Genomic DNA, 16,964 nt, shown 5'->3' on the forward strand with positions numbered 1-16,964 from the left:
ATTTTACTTCTGATTTATCATTTGTATGAAAATGCTCTCTCCAAAAATATCATTGACCCCTTAATTGCTATATCTGATGCTCTTTTCTCCTGCTGAGTCTTTTGAAGCCATTTACTGCATTTGACACTGTTGATCGCCCTCTAATCCTGTATATTCTCTCCTCTCTGGATTTTCATAACAATTCTCACCTAGTTCTTCTTCTACCTCTTGGACCACTCCTTTGCTGACTCCCTTGCTGATTCATACTTTATGATGTTTGTCCTTTTTTTTCTTGAAGAGGATCATGACATCACAGAGGTGATCCCATGACATGCAAGTAAATTGGATTTAAGTGAGGGATGCTGTGCAGCCACCAGTCTTACTTTCTCCTCCAGAGTCAACTCACTCCAGTGGTCAGACATGGATCAAGACAGCTGGAAACAGCCCTGGATGCAATGGGAGATCTTGACTTTTCAATGGTCCAAATTGGTAATCGAGGGGATGTCCATCAATTGAGGAATGGCTGAACACATTGTGGTACATGCATGTGATGGAACACTATTGTTCTGTAAGAAATCATGAGGGATGAGATTTCAGAAAGGCCTGGAAAGACTTATATGATTTATTGCTGAGTGAGATGAGCAGAACCAGAAGAACATTATACACACTAACAACAACATGGGGTGATGATCAACCATGATGGGCTTATTCATTCCATCAATGCAATAGTCAGAGACAATTTTAGGGGATTTGTGGTGGAGAATACCATCCGAAGTGGATAGAGCATTGGTCCTGGAGTCAGGAGTACCTGAGTGAATTCAAATCCGGCCTCAGATATTTAATAATTACCTAGCTGTGTGGCCTTGGGCAAGTCACTTAACCCCATTGCCTTGTAAAATAATCATAATCATAATCATAACAATAATAGAATACATCTAAATCCAAAGAAGGAACTGTGGAGTTTAAATGAAGACCAAAGCTTATTATTTTCAATTTCTAAAAGTTGTCTAACGTAATATATAATTTTGCTATCTCTAGTGTTTTCTTTCTTCTTTTTGATTCTTCTCTCACAACACGTTCAGTTTCAATCTATGCTTATCATGGATGCAAGTGTAAAGCCTATGTCAGATTGCCTTCTGTTGTGGGGGAGAGGGAAGGGAAGGGAAGAAGAGAGAAAAATTGCAAAACTCAAAACCTCACAGAAAAAGATTGGTAGAAACTATCATTGTATGTAATTGGAAAAGAAATACAATATTCATATAATGAAAAATAAATAGTTAGGGCTTTCCCAGATCATAGTTTAATTGAGACAATACCTATCTAGTGATTAAGGTTAGGTAAAGTGAGAGATGAGAAAAAGAGACCAAGAATGAAAACCCCCCCCACCCCAAAAATTAAACTGGCAGGGTAAGAAGTTCAGGGTTTCTAAGTGATTAAGGCAAGTAAGAAAGAGAAAATGCAAAATGCCTCTTTTGCATGGAAGTGGACTGCTAGGGTAAGAATCAATTCTGCCTTCACAGAATTCCCAGGTTTATCATAAAATATTTTATAGGTTCACAGACTGGAGCTCAGGGCACACTTCAGGAATCATTTTCTTCCATGTACCTACCTTCTTCTGCACCGCTAACCTCCCAACCACACACTGATCATACAATGTAGTAAAGATTTTTTAAAAGTTCATAAAAACGTAAGCAAAATTCTGGGATTCAAATCTAGATCTTCAGACACCAAATCCTTTCTATTCCCTCACATAGCCTGTTCTCCCTGCTCTAAATCAATTTTCCATTCCATTCTGTTGGTACAATGAATGTGTGAATGTCTGAGAGAGTGAATGAAAGCATGAAATAAAGAAAGAATGCATGGAATTGGGCAGCTAGGTGGTGCAATGAATGGAGCACTGACCCTGGAGTCAGGAGGACCCGAGTTCAAATTCAACCTCAGACACTTAATTAACCTAGCTGTGTGTCCTTGGGCAAGTCACTTAACCCCACTGCCTTGCAAAAACAAACAAACAAACAAAGAATGCATGGGGCAACAAGGAAGGAAGGCATGTCAAGAGAAATGAAGAGCAAATGCCTGGAGGAACCAGTGTGAGGAGGAAGGAAAGTCAGATAGGGCAGCACCACTCCCTTCCCTGGGACCCTCTCATCTAGCAGACCAGGCTTGGTTTGATTCCTCTGGGAGGTTCCTCAGGGCTCCCTCACCTTCTCTGGGCCCGGGTCAGCCTGAGGCTCCAAGCAACCCCTACCCCTCTGATACCCTTAGCCCTAGGACAGAGCTTAAGTGAACCAAATGTCCTGGATCTAAGACTTAAAAAAGCTAGAAGATTTTCTTTGGGCCAGCCCCTCAAAGAATTTAGCAAGGGATGTCTCAAGTGTCCCGTTAATTCTTTCAACCATTCCTGATGACTGGGAGTGATGGGCACAATGGAGGTACTATTGCATTTATTGACCAAGATGGAAACAGCTTGTTTTAATGAGGCTCCTGTGAAATCAGTACCTCTTTCACTATGTATTTCTTTAGGAATCCCCCATAACAAAATCAATTAAGGGCATTTTTGCCACCCTAGAAGTTATGGCAGCACAGCAGGAAAACACTTCCATCTAATAGGAAAACACAGATTATAACCAAAATATTTTTGTAACCAAGGGCAGATGGCAATTGGATGAAGTTGATCTGTCAGGTTTCAAACAGCACATCTGGGAGAGGAAACTATCCTTGATCTGGCTTTAGTGTATGCTGTTAGCATTGTTTGTGTTCTATGTCTAAATTCATTTGACTTTTTTACTCTGACCTGATCAGCCAAAGGAAAAAGGCTTTAAAAAAAGACCCAAAACTTGTCTACACCAGTTTCAAAACTCAAAAGATATTCTCCTCTCTGTGTCTCTAATTCTAGCAAAATTGGAATTTCAGAGAAAGAGCAGAGACAGAGGTACATAAAAGGAAAGGAGATTCTTTCTGCATTTGAAGAAACATGGTAAAATATGGTAGTTGACAATATGATAAATCAATTAGAGACTACATTTGTGATTGAAATGTAATCAATTTCGGATGTATTTCCAAATTATAATAGGAATGTGATTGAATGTTTTATATATGTTCAAGTTTGGGGAGTTTCAAGAAGGTAGGTGCAGTCCTTGTGGAATTGCATTCAAATAGCCCCCAGCTATATCTTGCTCTCTTACCTACAGAGTGAATTTTTTGTTTGTTTTATTGAAAAAGGAAGAAGGTAATTTCACCATTAAAGAATGTTTATTGCTAAACTGAACTGAAGTCAGTACAAAGGTTTTATCTTTAGTTATTCCAAAAGTAAACAGAAAAGCAGTGTTAGGTTATGAAATTTCAGATCCACGTGTGTAGCCTGAGAACTGCCTAGCACAGGTATTGTTAACTCTCCAGTTTGTTTTAGTCAAAGGCAAGTTTAGAAAATTGTGAAATATTTTGAAAATGTACAATTTGCTCTTCTGTAAATGAGTTGATATTATTTAATTGCCTAAGAAAATTATTTTGAGCAAAGTTACTTTGAGATAAAATAAAAATTAAAGAAATTAAAATTAGTCATTCATTTTCAAACTCCTAAGGAAAAAAACAAATTGGAAGCATTTTCCTTGGAAACTTTTTCACTTTTAATCAGGAAAAAAAGTAAAAGATTTTGCAACAAATTTCAGTTGTGTAAGACATCTAGCTCTGAAGTTGACTTGAGAGATGATTAGGAAAAAAAGATCTGAGGGATCAAGCAAGAAGTGAAAGAAAATAGAGTGTGAAGTCACTCTACATGGAAAGTCCATGGGAATAAAAGGAAATAAAGTTGGAAACTCAACTATACTGACACAAGTGTGAGAAATTCAGTTAAAGGGTAATATGAAGTAAGAGCTTTGATTTCCTCAAAAGGACAAGTATATAGAACTGAGATTTTCAATTAAGTTGGAACAATAGAAAGTTCTTAACTATCAAAATCTCTAGAGGAGGTCATAGGAAAAGGCAGGGGTTTTGAAAAGTATTAGAGAGTTTAGATATCAGTAAGATAAGATAGATGTAGTTGGCTTCCAGATATTTTCCTCCACTGTGTAACAGGATATACCTTAAAGAGTCATGGTAGTCATAATTGTATAAGTGTCCAAGTTACAGACAGAAATAATCCATATCATCTTTGGGACTTAGGCAAGATGGAAAGAATATAGAAAGAATAACTTTGCTGTTGTAAGAACCTGGTTTGATTCTTCCTGTAGTTTTATAAGGTTAATTCCATAAAGTTTACATTGACTTTCACCACAATAAGCTAATTACTGGTAGGCTGATATAATTAGATTTTGTCAGGCATTACTAAATTAAAGTAAACTCTATTACTGATAGGTTTGATGAGCTTTATATAGAGAATATCTACAATGTCATTGCATGACTCAGAAAGTGAATTTACTAGGAGAAATCTGAAAAAAAGGTAAAAGGTCCTATCACTTTGGTCCTTCACCAAGCTGAACAATGTGTGGAAAGTGGTCTAGACCAGTCTCACTTTGACTCAGAATTTCCAAGGTAAATGTGTGCCAGAAGAATATAACTTCAGTGAATTAGAGAGCTACCAAGATAGAACAAGAAACCTGTTTTCTAAATGGACATTCTGAGATTTTGTCCATCTGATTATTTGTTATTGTTAAGTAATTTTTCAGTCCTATGCAACCTTCATGACCTCCTTTGGGGTTTTATTGGCAGAGATACTGGAGTAATTTGTCATTACTTTCTCCAGTTCATTTTACAGATGAGGAAATTGAGGCAAAGCAAGCTTAAGTGGCTTGCTCAGTAAGTGACTGCTAGTAAGTATCAAAGACAAATTTGAACTCAGGTCCTCCTGACTCTAGGCCTGGCACTCTATCCACTTCGCCACCTAGCTGCCCCCAATGACTGATTATACACTTCCTTATTATTCATTGTTTTTTAGAGCATCTTAAATTGTTTATTCTTTGCCAGATTTGTTGCATTGATTTTTGTTGCTTTACTGATATTTGTTGATTTATTGATATGTGCTACAGATTATATTGTGGATTTTGAATTGATTTGTTCTTCACATTTTTGTTTCATCACCATAACAGTTTTGGGACTAAACTTCCTATTTTACTCTACAATCTGAGTTATTGTAATGTGAACCTATAAATTTAGTAGTCCAGATTTGATGATCATTTTAGTGGGAGTATGAAAGAAGGGAATGGTGGAGGAAATGAACAAAACCTGCTTGTTGTGACTTTTGGGGAAAATATGTCCCCAGAAAAAAGCAGCCTTAGAAGTCAAAAAAATATAGCCTGAAGTGCTGTACTGATTTTATCTCAAAGGGAGTTTTCTAATCCATCCCTCCAAAATATTTTAGTATGATAAACTAGAATCCTCCTACCCCACTAAAATGGTCTGATGAGATTAAATTGTAGGAAAACACCTCTACCAGAACAAACCAGATCTTGGGTGACACCAAGGTTACTCCAATGTTAGGACATTCTTCCCCAATTTGTCTAACATCCTGTCTTTTTTCACTCAACCTCCCAAATGAGGAAAGTGGTTGAGTAGACTTGCCTGATAGACTTCCTTTGCCACCTGTCCAAAAACTGTGCAAAACACTTGAGATCCTTCTCTGTATCTGCAGAACTGCTAGCTACCTGGCAACTTCCCTTCTTCTGATGTGAATTAAACTTTCTGTCTTCTAGCTTTGCCTCTTGATTTTTTGACCTAGGTGGGAGAAATTATTCTCCATGAAGTTCTTGGGAAATCTGGACTGAGGAATTTCCCAACAAAATCAAAGCAGACTCTTTCTTTGACTAAGGAGCTCAGGGAAGAGACCAAAAGTAGGCAGCCTTTATATGCAGGGCATTTCACTTATTTTCTTTTACCAAACATGGGCTTCTTTATGTGTTACTATGGACACAATCTGTCCCCCCCCCCCCCCCACTCTCTTATTCCTGTTTGTCTCACTTCACCACTACACTGCCTATATTTCAGCCTGTATATACACATGTCAGTGGGGACATAGCTGATAAACTGCTTTGTAACTTTGGTTAAGTCACTTAACCTCCCAATCCTTCTAGGTAACTCTTTAAAATGGATGTTTAGTAAGTGTTTCCTCCCCTGGAACTTTGCCATATCAGTAAAATCACAGATCCCATTTCCCTCTCTGTTCCCATAGAACTTTAAAATTTAGTTTTGCCTTGTGGCACACTATGTCTAAATTGTTGTAATGGTGAGAAAAAATGGATTTTTTTTTCAGTTCTAATACTCAAATACTTGAACAATACTGAGCCTTCTTTAGGTACAGACACATCCCTAATGGAGAAAGAAGTCAGACTTCCTAAAGAAACAAGATTGAGGCCGGTTGGATCATCTTTTCCTGACTCCCTCACCTCGGTACTTCCCTGGGTTCACTATGTAGAAGGCGCAGTTGGCCCTAAATACAGAGAAAAGGTGGAGATTATTTCTCCTGCCAGGAGAAGGAAGGTCAGTCCTAGAATTAAGGAGTTGAAAGGGTCTACACTTAATCTTCAGATCACTAGTAACTGGTGTCCAGCACCAAACTAAGAGCTTGGAAAAAAAATTTGAGGTTTGATTAGAAAATGGACAACTAGGAAAAACCCAGGCATCTCAGCACCCCTCTCTACTTCAGCGTCTCAAGTCTGTATTGTGTGATATCAGCGCCCCTAAGCGCTCCCTTCTCATTCTCCCGTCCCACCGCCCACCACCCCAATTAGCACGCTCATTATTCTCTTTCTGTCTCAAACTGGCCTAGGACAGAAAAGGCAGAGCTAGCCGGCACTGATGCTTCCCACCTGCCTCCCCAGAAAGAGGTAAGCGATAAGAGAGCTAGGCATGATCTTGGATCTGCTCAAGGGGCAAGTGCTGCTCTCCTTCTGCCCTGTTCTCTTTCGCTCCGGAGGCAAGATCGTACCCTTCTTCAAGGTGGGAGGGGGGGGGGGATAAACAAAAAAAGAAAGAAAGAAAGAAAGGAAGCAAAGAGGGGAGTGGATTAGAAAGGATGTATAGGAAGGGGAACGCCCAGACGGGGGTGGGGCGGTGGGCGTTTAGGGGTTTCCTCAGGTTTTAGGCCCCATTCCTTTCGCCACTCTGGACAATTCCGCCGGGGACATGGGGGTCAGTGGCTATTCATTTCGCAGCTTGGGAGTCCTGTCCAACTCCGGCTTCTACGTGAGCCGCAGGGTGGTGGTCCTTACCGTGATGATGATGAGTGCGCTTCTCCTGGCGGTGGTGGTGCTTAGTTCTGTCTACGCCCGCTGCAGTCACACACCACAGCTGGCATCCGAGAAGTCCTGGTCCGTGACTGAAGCCGCGCCGGCTGTCCAGCCAGTGGCCTACAAGCAGGAAGCCGCGGAAGAGAAAAAAGCGGACCAGACTAGTGCCCCCGAGACTCGACCAAGCACCACGCGACCCTCATGGATCCGGGATCACCAGCGCCTGTCCACAGCCGGACCTCGGAACCACACGGTCCGGTCCACCTCCAGACCCCAGCATTCCCTGAGTCTGTCCACCTCCGGACCCCAGAACCACACAGTCTTGTCCACCTCTGGGTCCCGAGACCACCTGAGTCTGCCCACCTCCAGGCCCCTGGACCACACGATCCTGTCCACGACTGGCCCCAGGGACCCCCCGAGTCTACCCACCTCCGGGCCCCTGGACCACACGACCCTGTCCACGTCCGGTCTCCGGGACCACACGAACCAGTCCACCTCGGGACCTCCGGTCTACACGGGCCGGTCCACCTCTGCGCCCCAACTCCAGCCCCTCTCCGAACCCTGGAAGCATCCTCGCCTGCCCTCCGCCTTAGTGCCCCTGCACTATGACTTAGAACTCTGGATCCACCTGCGGCCAGACCAGATCGGGCAGTCCTCCAAGACCTTCAGCGGCCGCCTCAACATCACGGTGCAATGTGTCTCCCCGACGGCCCGGGTGCTGCTCCACAGCCTCCGCCTGGACTACAAGAGGGTCACCGTGCTGGGGCCCTTGCCCGAGGGCCCCCGGCCGGACCCGGAGCAGCGGCCAGTGGGCCGGGTGGCGGTGAGCAACATGTGGAAGTTCCCGGAGATGGAATACCTGGTGATGGAGCTGAGGGAAACCCTGGAGCCGGGCCGCCGCTACGCGCTGCAGTTCGACTACTCGGGCTCGGTGAACCAGACCCACCGGCGAGGGTTGTTCAGTAACGTGTATTCCGACCAGACAAGGATCAAGTAAGGGATAGAATTTATCCTACCTCTCCTTCGGCTTCCCTTCACTGGCCCCTTCTATCCACTTCCCCCGCTTTTCCAGTTCCCACTTTCCTACCTTTCTCCACAAGAGTTTCCCCTCATTTCCTGCCATCGGATGCAATGATATTGGAGAACTCTCCCATCTGGTCCTCTTCGCCAAGCTTTCTTTCCCATGCCCACTGGGAGAACTGAAGTTCCTTCTATTCTTTCAGAGGATGTTCAAATCTAGGAGGAGTGTCCTCTCATCTCTCCCCATCGTCCTGGAGCAGAATTGCCACTTTCTCACTTTTGATAATTCTGACTTCATTCCGAAAGAATACAATTTGTCTTGTTTCTCTTTCTTCCCCATCCTCTCACCCCGGCAACCCCTGTCTTTCAGACTGCTGCTCCATCTATTCAGTCGTGGACTTCTCCCTTTCATCAAAATCGATTTCTCTTCCTGAGGTTCCAAATCAATTAAGTCTGTTCCTCTTTACAATTCCTTCTCCATTCTTCTCTTTTTAGGACACGGGTCTCTTTAAAACTATGCAGATTTGTTCTTCCTTTTCAGCGCTAGTCATGGAAGGACGTTTAGTTCCTACTTCTTTCACCCCATAGCTGCACTTTACCTCTCTTTGACTTTCCGACCTATCAGATTTTTCCCTTTAGAAACAGAAGTGATAGCAAGAGAATGCTCTCTAAGTTTATCTTTTTCTCCAAACTTTCTGATTGCATTAATAATACAAATTTATATATGTAAGATACCGAATGAATACACCCCCCACTTTTATACATGCCCTCTAACTCTCTTACTAGCTTAACTTTTGTTGTTTGTGCAATGGCGTCTACTTTGCCCTTTGTTACCAAAATAAGTGTTCTCTAAAGTCTCTTTATGGAAAGAAAATCACACCAGGAATCCACTGAATCGTATCTTATCTCTGACACATCTATTCTCTAAACCTTTCTCTTAGACTTCTAATTAAATCTGGTCTTTTGCCTTGGTAATTTCCTATCCTTTTGCTTTAAAACAGGTCTGTATTTTCCTTCTGCCTTGTATTAAGATATTTTGAAGAATTTTTGTACAAATTTCTGAATCTGAATGAATTCTTGGTGGATTTATGGGCATGTAACTCCCTTGAAAGTTGTGGTAAATGTAGAATACATTTTTTCTTCACACTAAATTTCTATCTTTTTTTCTATCATTCATTTTCCTCCCCATACCTTTTTCCTCTCTTGGAATCTTAAGTTTTGAGCAAGAAGGGATCTTTGAGATCATCTAATCTAACCTCATTTTACAGAGGAGGAAAGCAAGGACCAGAGAAATCAATTCATTCATCTAGTGAGTTTCAGAAAGGGGATCTCAAGTTCAGAATTCTGACTTTAAATTTAGTACTCATTCAATTATAACATCTCTCAGGAAAATGAACTTATGTGGCTAATTTTGTCTGTGTTTGTCTGTGTATTGTCTCTCCAGTTAGATTATGAGCTCCTGAAAGACAGAAACACTTTTGTCTGTTTGCATCTCCATGCTTAGGACAATGTCTGGCACTTAGAAGTAGTTTAATAAATATTTATTATTGAATTGAGAGGTGAAGTGACTTGTTCAATTAAGTATCTGAGCATAGACTGCATCTTTTGTTCCCTGATTGCAAATTCAATAGGCAGTTTATTATACCTGTCTTGTTAGTTTTGTATAGCCTAAAATCTTGTACAACAATGTGGAAGAAATACCCAGTATTTCATGTATTTTACTTCCAAAAATGCCCCAAAATACTCCTGAGGTTTAAAGTTAGTCATTTCACTTCAAAAATTCAATTTCCTCATGTCTAAGAGGAGCACCTGGACTAAAGTTCCTTTCTGTTCCAAAATTTATAATCAAGAGTCCTTGAACATTTTAGGTCTCTAAGAGAACAAACTTGCAAGTCTTTGTATAAATCACATATCAAGAGTCAGATGACATTTTCAATTTCATCTAGTTTCCTTATTTTACTGATGAGAAAGTGGAAGTGAGAATTACTACAAACTAAGTGACCTTGGCAGGTAATAATCAAAAGAGTTAGAACCTGAGCCCAAATCTTCTGGCTTCAAATCTAGATTTCTTACTAATAGAGGGCCCAAATTCATATTGGGGTTTAGACACTTCCTTGCTATGTGACCTTGGGCAAGTCACTTAACCCTGATTGCTTGGCATCAAGAGTTATCTTCAATCTATCTGATTCATATCTGGCCACTGGACCCAAATGACTCCAGAGGAAAGTGAGGTTAGTGATAACTTAGCACAGCCCCACCTCACTCAAATCCATTTTACTTGTATATCATGGCATTATTCCCTGGTATCATGGTCTTCTTCAAAAAAATGAAGGACAGGAGCAGTTAAGTGGTGTAGGGGCAGCTAGATGACACAGTGGATAGAGCACCGGCCCTGGAGTCAGGAGTACCTGAGTTCAAATTCAGGCTCAGACACTTAATAATTACTAGCTGTGTGACCTTGGGCAAGTCACTTAACCCCATTGCCTTGCAAAAACAAAAAAAAATTAAAGACAAACATCATCAATCCCAGAAATGATATTTAAAAAGTATTGTGAAGGATTACAAAAAAGTCCATTAAATAGTGTATATGAACAATACTGTCAATAATTATACTTTCTAAATTTGTAGGAGGTATTCCCTTACTTAACTTATTAAATGATAAGTACTCAATAATTACCTGACTGCTGTCCTTGCCACTCAAATTAAACATTTCCTCCAAGAGCCCTTATAATCTATTTATTATTAAATATCATCCTTCTTGAACTCTCAGTAGCATTTGGCACTGCCCAACATTTCCTCCAATATACTGTCTCTCTTCTTCCCAGAGATATTTCATGACATTTTCCTTTTGTAATTCTCTTCCTCTCTGATGGATCTTTTTCACCATTTTTTAAAAAGGCTTACAAACCTCATCAATATCCTGTCCCATATAAATGGGTGTATCCCAGGGTTCTGTCTTGGACTCTTTTCTCTTTTTCTCCCTATGTTCTTGGTGATTTCATCAGTTTCTTTGGATTTGAGATGCTCTATGCAAATGATTCTAAAATCCAAATATGTACCCTTCATCTTTCCCTGTTTGCTGGAGAGCTACTCCATTCAACTCTTCATTCTCTATCAACACCACTACCTCTTCCATTCAATCACTTGCTAACTCTTGGTTGGAATATACTGATATACTGGTTGGGGAGAAAGTATTTATTTCAGTAGAAAGAATACTGGTTTTGAAGTCAAAAGTCCTTGTTCAAATATCAACTCTGATTCTTTTTATTTGTGACATTGGAAAAATCACTTTACTTCCCTAGTCTCAGTTTCCTCATCAATAAATTATTATTTATTTGGATTAGTTGGCTTCTGAGACTCATTCCAGTTCCAAGACTATGATTTATGACCCTATAGTCTGCATAGGGTCATTTTGACTAGATTATTGCAAAAGCTTCCTAATTGGCTCCTCTCCTTCCCAGATCCATCATCATAAACAGCTAAATTGCAATTCCTAAAGCACAGATGAAACCATGTCATTCTCTTCCTTGAGGACTTCAATGACTGCCAATTGCCTCTGGGATTAAAATGCAATCTCCTCTGTGAGCAAGCTGAAACCATATGCCTTAGCTAGGTAGGTCTTCAGAATCTCTGATCTGTTAATCTTTCCAGTTTTGCAAGAGACAGAAGATAAAGGGAGACCTTTCTGAAAATGTTTCCTAGGATCCTAAGATGTCTAGGGTGGATAGGTTCAATACACTGCCTGAAAAAAGGATCGAGCATACTTCCATAGCATACCTAGCATGTGGAATGTGAGTGACTTCTCATTTGTAATATAAGTCCATAAGGTACTTGAGATAAGAGAGGAACTAGGTATCCCTTCCACTGTCTGTTACATGACATTGTCACTTGATAAGGACATAGATCCAACTTGCCTTTATTCCCAGGTTCAATATTTCATATACGTGGAGACTCTGACTAGAAAAATAACGAATGTCCTGTAGAAGTTGTTTATATTCAACTCTTCACCATTTAAAGTTATAATTGTGTAAAATATGGTGACTAGCTCCAGTCCAATAGAAATATTCTATATGAATTGAAATAATGGAATCATTTCAGGGAGATTGTTTGCATTAATTGGGAACTAGTCATATAGATGGAAGTCCAGAATACTGAAGAATCAATAAAAATTAGTGAAAATGAATAAGGATTAGAAAGGATTACTCTCATTGTATCCTAAATGGATGGAAGATTTTGAAGATTGAAACATTTAAACCCCACTGAAAATAATTTAATCTCCTTTTGTTTTAGAAAAATCTGAATTGTAATTATATTCCTTCCTAGACTAAATAATGCTATCACTTGTAAAAATAATTTTTTTTTCTGTTCAGGTATTTTGGCATAAACTAATTTTAGTATTTACTTTATATTGAATAAATTAGTCTAGTTCTGAATCTAAAGCAATAGAAATAGAATTTTAAACTGTTTAGAGCTAACTATAGGCTTATTGATAGTCCATCATCTATGATATACTCTAAAACTCTGCAAAGATAGGTCAATAAGTTCCACTAGCAATCCAATTTAGGAACTTTGATTTCTTAGGAACTTTCTTCCTTAAAGAGAAAATCTGGTGGCCAATCAATATATCTTTAATTTTTTTTTGTTAGTAGAGACTTCTCAGTCATATCCAAACGGTACTCATACAGGTTCCTCAGTTGGTTACCAAAATCTTTATCGTTTTTTAAAAAAAAAATCTTTTCTACCCATCAAAGAGTAAGCTCCCAACCCTCTCTTTTAGGGGTATTAGATGCAAGTATTCCTTTTTCCCATCATTCCTCTACCATCTAGTTCCCAGGTCACACAATTTACCTCGAAGCTTAAATTGGCCTCAGTAAGGCTTATTAACCCTAGAGGGAGAATGGTGGAGATGATGAACTTTATTCCTGTATTCCAGTTCATTCTCTTTATACCATTAAAGGCTTTCTGGTAGTGTAGGTCTTTTAAAGTCCAAGACCTAATCACAGAAAAAGGAATCTATAAGGAGATGTTAAAATATGGTAAAAATATGGTCAAGTCCAGATGATCCTTTGTAAGGTACAAGAAAGTCCTTTGTAAATTAGAAAGGGAACAACATGATAGAAACCATGATAAGCCATACCCATTGTGAATAACAAGCCACATGGAACTAGAAAAATGGATGTAGAAGTAAAAGCAGTCATCTTTAAGAAAGGGGACTCTGTGTTGAAGCCAAGGTTATTTGGACTGATTAGGCACAAGGAAAATTGAGATATGTTCTATAGCTCAAACTCTCCTGGCCTACAAATTCCAAAGTGGTAATCTTTTATCTAACATTTCCTGCCTTGGGCTGTCCTCAGTGAAACCTGAATCCTTTCCCCTCTGGCATGAGGAAAGCTTTCTATGTTTTAGACATTTATTTTATCTTTATAAATAGAACAAATCACAAGCCTTTACTAGTCCAGATATATTTATAAGAAATGGAGTTGGGAAGACACTGTTGAGGGAAACAGAGAAATAGGGATAGACCCAACATGAGGTGTTTTTCCAGAGCACTGTATCTGAGTCTTGAAGCAGAGAGGGAAGGGGAGGGAAGGAGGAAGGGAGAAGAGAGTAAAAGAGGGAGAGGGAGAAGTAAAAGGGAGAGAGATTCTTTGATGTAACTTTCTAGAGCAGAAAAGGAGTGTTTATACTTAAAAACCCATCTGGGTAAGAATCAGTAAAAGGGCTGGGGGAAGTATAAATAGGAGGAGTTAAACTATCGTACTCACAATATTTTCCTACCACTATTGCAATAATGATGACAGACTAAGAAAATCACAATTCTTTTCTTTGGAAATAAGAACAATTTAGAAAGTTATGATTAAAATCTGAGTTTATTAAGGGTATAAATAAAATGAATGTGAATATAGAATTACTGAATCACAGAATGTCAGAAATTGAAAAACTCAAGAGATTATATTACATGTGATGCCAGAGATCTCATTTTAGATCTGAAGGATCTAAATTTAAGGAATTTAAGGAATTTAAGTCAAGAAATGATGATTCAGGGCAACTAGCTGGTGCAGTGTGTAGACCACTGGCCCTGGAGTCAGGAGGACCTGAGTTCAAATTCATACTCAGACACTTAATAATTGCCTAGCGGTATGACCTTGGACAAGTCACTTAATCTCATTGCTTTAAATAAATAAAGCTTTAAAAAGAAAGAAATGATGATTCCAGGGTTATGTAGATTGTGTCAGAGGTTCTTTCAAAGTGTTTACAGTTTTATTCTGACCTACCAGTTTGGAGCTACTCTTAAAGGGAATCTGAGTAACATTAGGAGTAAATTTTGAACCATCCAAATGAAATGAATGAATTCTACTGAAGTGCTTTTCCTTTTTCCTGTCACCAAATTGTACCATGATGATCATCAATGCATGGCCATTATTTTTACAGTGCTTTGAAGTTTGCAGAATGCTTTATATAGATGATTTCATTTGAGCCTCACAACAATACTGTAAAATAGTTACCACCATCATCATCATCACCCATTTTACAGATGAGGGAATGGTGGGTCAAGTGACTTGACCATTGGCACAAAGATAGTAAATATGTGAGATCTGAGGTCAAATCATCCTGACTATAAGCATGACATTTTATCTAATATGCCATATTGCTTCTTAGTAAAGTGTATACATTTTAAGTGCCTGAGACAACTAAGGGAGAGAGTGCTACAGTTGCCTCAGACATCTATTAGTTGTGTAGCCACATGGAAGGGCAGCTAGGTGGTAGAGTGGATAGGCTTTAGATCTGAAATTAGGAAGATTTATCTTCCTCAGTTCAAACTCAACTTCAGATACTTATTAACTTTGTGACTCTGGGCAATACATTTAAACCTGTTTGCCTCAGTTCCTCATCTGTAAAATGAACTGGAGAAGAAAAAGGCAAACTCCTCCAGTTTCTTTTCTAAGAACACCCCAAATGGGATCATCAAGAATCAGATATAACTGAAAAAAGACAGGACAACAAAGTAAATCATTTGACCTTAATTACTATTGTAAAATGAGAATAATAACACCTACCTCCCAGCATGATTGTCAGGATAAATACTAGACATGCAAATCTTTAGAAAATTTATAAGTATAAATATTCTCTGAGACATGGTTTTTATTCAGTAAATTATCAGGTCCAAAATCTTTTGAAAACAAATGATAAGCAAACATGACTCATCATTGGGTGAAGCATCTGGTATTAAGCATTTTGATTCTGGGGTGTGGTGTTAGAATTTTTTTTTGGACAACTTACTGAAAAATCTTATTTACTTCTTTGCCAATGATATTTAGACTTTGCTAAACAAGATCTTTAAGACAATTGAGTTAACATATTTGGACTCATGTATCTTAATTTGTACTCATTTTTAAGTGGCAGAAGAATGATCCCTAGGGGCTTCTTGATGTTGGATCAGATGAATCTTATGATTGTTTTCATCTCTGACAGTTTGTATTCTATGATTTCTTTTGGTTTCCACAATAGGGAGAAGAGAACGCAATAAAAGAACTTGGCACTAAACTTTTTTTTTAGTTTTTTTTTTTGAAAGACAACGAGGTTAAGTGGTTTTCCCAAGGCCACACAGCTAGGTAATTATTAAGTGTCTGAGGCCGGATTTGAACTCAGGTACTCCTGACTCCAGGGCTGGTGATCTATCCACTGGTCCACCTAGCCTCCCTGGCACTAAACTTTCTGCATTAAGTTCTCCAGAATTCATAGGATTGAGATCTAGAAGGAACCTCAGAGATTACTAATTGAATTTTATGTTGTTTCACATTATAAAGTAGGAAACTGAGGGATCTCTATAGAAGGAAATGAGTTGCTTAAAGTTCCATAGGTAATAACTAACCAAGCCAAAATTTAAATTCTAAGTCCAACAGCCTTAGCCCCATATTCATCTACTTTTGCTCTTCAGTTATTTAAGTCATGTCCATTTGTGGATTTCTTGCCAAAGATACTGGAGTGATTTCCATTTGCTTCTTCAGATCATATTATAAATGAATAAATTGAGGCAAAAAAGGTGAAGTGACTTGCCCTGGGTCACATAGCTAATAAGTGTCTGAGGTCTGATTTGAATTCAGGTCTTCCTGTCTTCAAATCTGGCACTCTATCCACTCCCTATATTCATCTATTCAGGTCAATCATATTGCAGGTTGACATGTTACTTTAGCTCAGAATTGAAAGGAGACACTTGTAAATCATTTAATTGTCTTGTTTTGTTTTGTTTTGTTGTTTCTGTGAAGCAATGGGATTAAGTGACTTGCCCAAGATCATACAGTATCAAGTGTCTGAGGTCAGATTTGAAATTCAGGTGCTCTTGACTCCAGGGCCAATGCTCTATTCACTGTGCCACTTAGCTGCCCCAAACCATCTAATTGTTAAGAAAAGGATGTTTTAGTCATAGGATGGAAGAAATGTTTACTAAGAGTACCAAAATGATTCAGTTGAGCAGAGTTTCCCTGCCTCTGCTTTGGCCAGCTATGATGGTTTGTTGAAGAAATTGCTGCTAATTCCTTACATGGTGGTTTTTAAGATTTAGACCACCAGAAAGGTAGGTCAGTGGTTCAAGTTTTAGTCTAGTCCATCTAAACCAAGAATTTTACTTGTTTCTACAGATTATATAACTACATAATATAGCAGACTTAATACACATAACAAATATTACATTTTCTATGTGAGTATTTTGTAGTCCCTTTGTTTCTTCTTTAGGTTTCATTTCCA

At 39.1% G+C, this 16,964-nt stretch overlaps 1 protein-coding gene across 1 annotated transcript in view; it reads left to right on the top strand.

Moving 5' to 3' along the window:
• The first annotated feature begins 7,043 nt into the window (after nt 1-7,043).
• The window catches only part of LOC141497069 (aminopeptidase Q-like), a 52,123-nt gene continuing 42,202 nt past the window's right edge, over nt 7,044-16,964 (top strand). Inside the window, exon 1 of the mRNA XM_074199652.1 lies at nt 7,044-8,192. Coding sequence (XP_074055753.1) covers nt 7,096-8,192 — 1,097 coding nt within the window. The 5' untranslated portion in view covers nt 7,044-7,095. The remainder of the gene's footprint in view (nt 8,193-16,964) is intronic.

Source organism: Macrotis lagotis, chromosome X (assembly GCF_037893015.1).
Source record: "Macrotis lagotis isolate mMagLag1 chromosome X, bilby.v1.9.chrom.fasta, whole genome shotgun sequence".
In the NCBI taxonomy this organism is placed as follows: Eukaryota; Metazoa; Chordata; class Mammalia; order Peramelemorphia; family Peramelidae; genus Macrotis; species Macrotis lagotis.